The sequence below is a fragment of the Triticum dicoccoides genome, chromosome 2B (genome assembly GCF_002162155.2).
Source record: "Triticum dicoccoides isolate Atlit2015 ecotype Zavitan chromosome 2B, WEW_v2.0, whole genome shotgun sequence".
NCBI lineage: Eukaryota > Viridiplantae > Streptophyta > Magnoliopsida > Poales > Poaceae > Triticum > Triticum dicoccoides.
In genome coordinates this window covers 8010403-8014020 of record NC_041383.1, presented here as the reverse complement: position 1 = coordinate 8014020, position 3618 = coordinate 8010403, and the positions used below count along the sequence as shown (strand labels likewise).

Below are 3618 nucleotides of genomic sequence, written 5' to 3'. Positions count from 1 at the left end.
ACTTACGCCGGCGTAGGGAGGGAGGGGACGGGAGTAGCCAGCTTCTGGTCCAATAATTGAGAACCACCTCTATTTTTCCACAAAAATTACGACCAGTATAATATACTCGCACACACGAATCTGTTAACGCCGAGAATGTGCCGGTTTGGCAGCAACTTTCCGTGCTATGTAAAGGAGGATGAGCATCAAGCTCCCAAAGTACCATTTCTAAATTACTACTATCACAGATCAAAAGCGGATCATGCTAGTAGCTGCAAATCATAGTGTCTGCTTGCTTGCCAGTAAGAAAACACATGGGATATATAATCTTATTCCGAACGACGAATAGTAACTGTTGCAGGTACGGGCGGCTGTTCCGGACGCACATCCTTGGGTGCCCCACGGTGGTGTCCATGGACCCGGAGCTCAACCGACGGATGCTGCTGCAGGGCGACGCCGGCGGCCTCGTCCCGGGCTACCCGCAGTCCATGCTCGTCATCCTCGGCCGCAACAACATCGCCGCCGTGCACGGCCCGCTCCACCGCGTCATGCGCGGCGCCATGCTCGGCCTCGTCCGCCCCTCCGCGCTCCGGCAAAGCCTGCTCCCCAAGATCGACGCCTTCATGCGCGACCACCTCAGCGGCTGGGCCGGCAGCGTCGTCGACGTCCAGGCCAAGACCAAGGAGGTATAGCATACATCTAGAGACAGTTTTTTCGCAAAATAAAAGAAGTTGACACAGTTGGGTGGAATGTCGGAGTACGTTAATGCCAGCAACTGCCTCACTGCTCTGCTCTGAAAATATTTTACATCCGTTCATGCTACCGAGAAAATTTTGTTCAAATACATTTCGCTTGTTAACAGTTTTGCAAATACTAGCTTGGTGGACGCCAGATGTATCAGTCATAAAAATAGCCTTGTTTTAGTGGCAGCATCACTCTACATATTCCAACGTGGTTGTTGCAGAGTTTCATACTGCCGCAGAACAGAGTATCAGATTTCAGAACATCATCATTACCCGGTTGCCGCTTTTGTGGTGGTTGCAGAGTTTCTTAGAAGCATTTCTTCTCCTTGCAGCAGCAGATCACAGAATCTTAAGTCCTCATATCATATCTAACTGGCTTTCCCTTTCAGATGGCCTTGCTATCGGCACTCAGGCAGATCGCCGGAATCACCGCCGGCCCGCTCTCCGACGCCCTCAAGACGGAGCTGTACACGCTTGTGCTCGGCACCATCTCCTTGCCCATCAACCTCCCGGGGACCAGCTACTACCACGGCTTTCAGGCAAGGAAGAAGCTCGTGTCCATTCTAGAGCAGATGATTGCGGAACGGCGATCCTCTGGTGATGCTCACGATGACATGCTGGATGCTCTCTTGAGAAGCGGTGATGACGGGACCAGGGAAAAGATTAGCGATGAGAAGATCATTGACTTGCTCATCGCCCTCATCTACTCCGGATACGAAACCATGTCGACCACTTCGATGATGGCTGTCAAGTACCTATCGGAACATCCGCGGGCCCTCGAAGAACTTAGGGTGTGTACACATACTCTGCAAATCAATTTTGGTTCCATGGCATAGATCACGTGCTTCTAGAGTTTACTGATGATCCGTTCACTTTTGAATGCAGAGAGAGCATCTTGATATCAGGAAGGGAAAATCGCCGGACGAAGCCATCAGCTACGATGATTTCAAGTCCATGGCCTTCACTCGAGCTGTAAGTAGGAGTTCAGACACAAAAGATAAAGTCAGAGTAGTAGTATAATATGAGTATGATCATGATGTACTCATGGACAATTCTATGCAGGTCATTTTTGAGACGCTAAGATTAGCCACAGTTGTGAATGGACTGCTGAGGAAAACTACCAAGGATGTAGAAATGAATAGTGAGTTATGGTTGGAAATTACTCTGCCACTAAAGCATTTTCTAGGAAAAATAATAGGTCAGTTCTAATATGGTGTACTATCATTTTTTTTCCAGGGTATGTCATTCCAAAAGGCTGGAGAATCTATTTTTACACAAGGGAGATAAACTATGATCCGTTCATGTATCCTGACCCGATGACCTTCAATCCGTGGAGATGGCTGGTAAGTAGAAGAGCGGAAAATATTAATTACCATCAAAAACCAGTACAACAGCATATCACCACAGTGGAGGAAGTTCTAACCATTTTTAGCCTACTAAAAATGTTCAGGAGAAGAACATGGAATCGCACCCGCACTTCATGTTGTTCGGAGGGGGCGGCCCGATGTGCCCCGGGAAGGAGGTGGGAACTGTCGAGATCACGACTTTCCTCCACTATTTCGTGACCCGATATAGGTATGTTCAACCTCTCATTAATCCACGTCGATCCGATTGCTAAGGGCAGCTCCAGCGTTATTTTTTTTACTAACAACAGATGCTTGCATTCTGTTTGATGTTGCAGATGGGAGGAAGAAGGCAAGAACACAATCTTGAAATTTCCCCGGGTCGAAGCGCCCAACGGGCTGCATATCCGAGTTCAAGATTACTGAAATCTTCCAACAAACATTTTGCAGAGTTTAGATAGATATATGACAAAGACAAAGACGATGAGAGCGCGAAGGATGATTAGATGAGATCTTTGATGCCTGTAAAAACATAGGAACATAGCGAGAGTATAGATGTTATAGGTTAACTAGGTAGCCAGGGTAAAAGGCAACAAGATGCTCCTGTTTTCTTTTGTTCTACCAATTCCGAAATGGACAAAGGCGTATGATGTAAATAGCTTCAACTCTCTGTTTCTTTTTGAACCATGAAGGAGAGCTGCATGTCAAATGATAGATAGATAAAAATACAATTGTCTGAACAATACGAGTGTGAAGAAGAAATATGCAGTAAAATGAAGGAACTAGAGTCTCGGCTATAATTTTTGAAAGAGTTTGGTGCTGGCGAGAGTTATTGCTCTGCTCCGTTGGCGTAGTCATGGTGACTAACAGAGAGCATGCTTTCTCTTACCATACCATCACTACAACGAGGCGTACCGTCATGGGGCGCGGTCTTCCTAAACACATGTGAGACAAGCGAATGCGGCCGTGAGGGAGCAGGGCGGTGCGGGGATGCTACTGTCGTGATCCCATGATGGTGGGAGGACCGTGCGTAGGCAAACATGCTACCCAATAAAATTTTATGGTACATGATCATACCTAGGAACATTATGAAGGTGCCGGTAAGATCAATCTCATCGACGAGCAAAGTAGCGGAAGTAGTTTATTCTGTCGGTGAAGCGCGACAATTCCCATGGGTAAGTTTATACCCCCTATCCACGAGAATTTCTTCGAGACGATCCGCCGGTCAAGAGTTGAAGTAAACGACCCCTTCGAAACATTCACGCGTTCCGAAGTAATAACTCGACAACGCTTCCACATCCAGGAACAAGAGTTCAGAGAAAACTATAGAGAGAATCCTACCCAGCAGCATTCCCGTCTAATTAGGAGTCCTAACTATTAGACCAATTAGAACATAGGTAGTATGTGAGAGAGATCCTTTTTCCAGTTGATCTGCTCTTTGGGGTCTCTCCCAACACACACACACACACACACACACGGGCAAGCACACACGCACGCGCGCGCAGACACACACACACTCCGGAATTCCTCTAGCCGAACGGGGGGAAAGTGAT

General features: G+C 47.4%; 1 protein-coding gene across 1 annotated transcript; it reads left to right on the top strand.

The window, feature by feature from the left end:
- Positions 1-230: 230 nt before the first annotated feature.
- Positions 231-2738, top strand: LOC119366783 (cytochrome P450 85A1-like). The gene is made up of 7 exons (XM_037632502.1): positions 231-665; positions 1112-1513; positions 1608-1694; positions 1785-1863; positions 1959-2065; positions 2173-2297; positions 2404-2738. The coding sequence occupies exons 1-7, from the start codon at positions 294-296 to the stop codon at positions 2489-2491; spliced, it is 1260 nt and encodes a 419-aa protein (XP_037488399.1). The 5' UTR covers positions 231-293; the 3' UTR covers positions 2492-2738.
- The last annotated feature ends 880 nt before the right edge of the window (positions 2739-3618 follow it).

Bases quoted from the DNA above. Each gene is read 5' to 3' on its own strand.
- LOC119366783 (XM_037632502.1), top strand. From the start codon at position 294: ATGGGATATATAATCTTATTCCGAACGACGAATAGTAACTGTTGCAGG. The intron at 1,695-1,784 runs GTAAGTAGGAGT...AATTCTATGCAG, and splicing joins CCATGGCCTTCACTCGAGCT to GTCATTTTTGAGACGCTAAG. The intron at 2,066-2,172 runs GTAAGTAGAAGA...AAAAATGTTCAG, and splicing joins TCAATCCGTGGAGATGGCTG to GAGAAGAACATGGAATCGCA.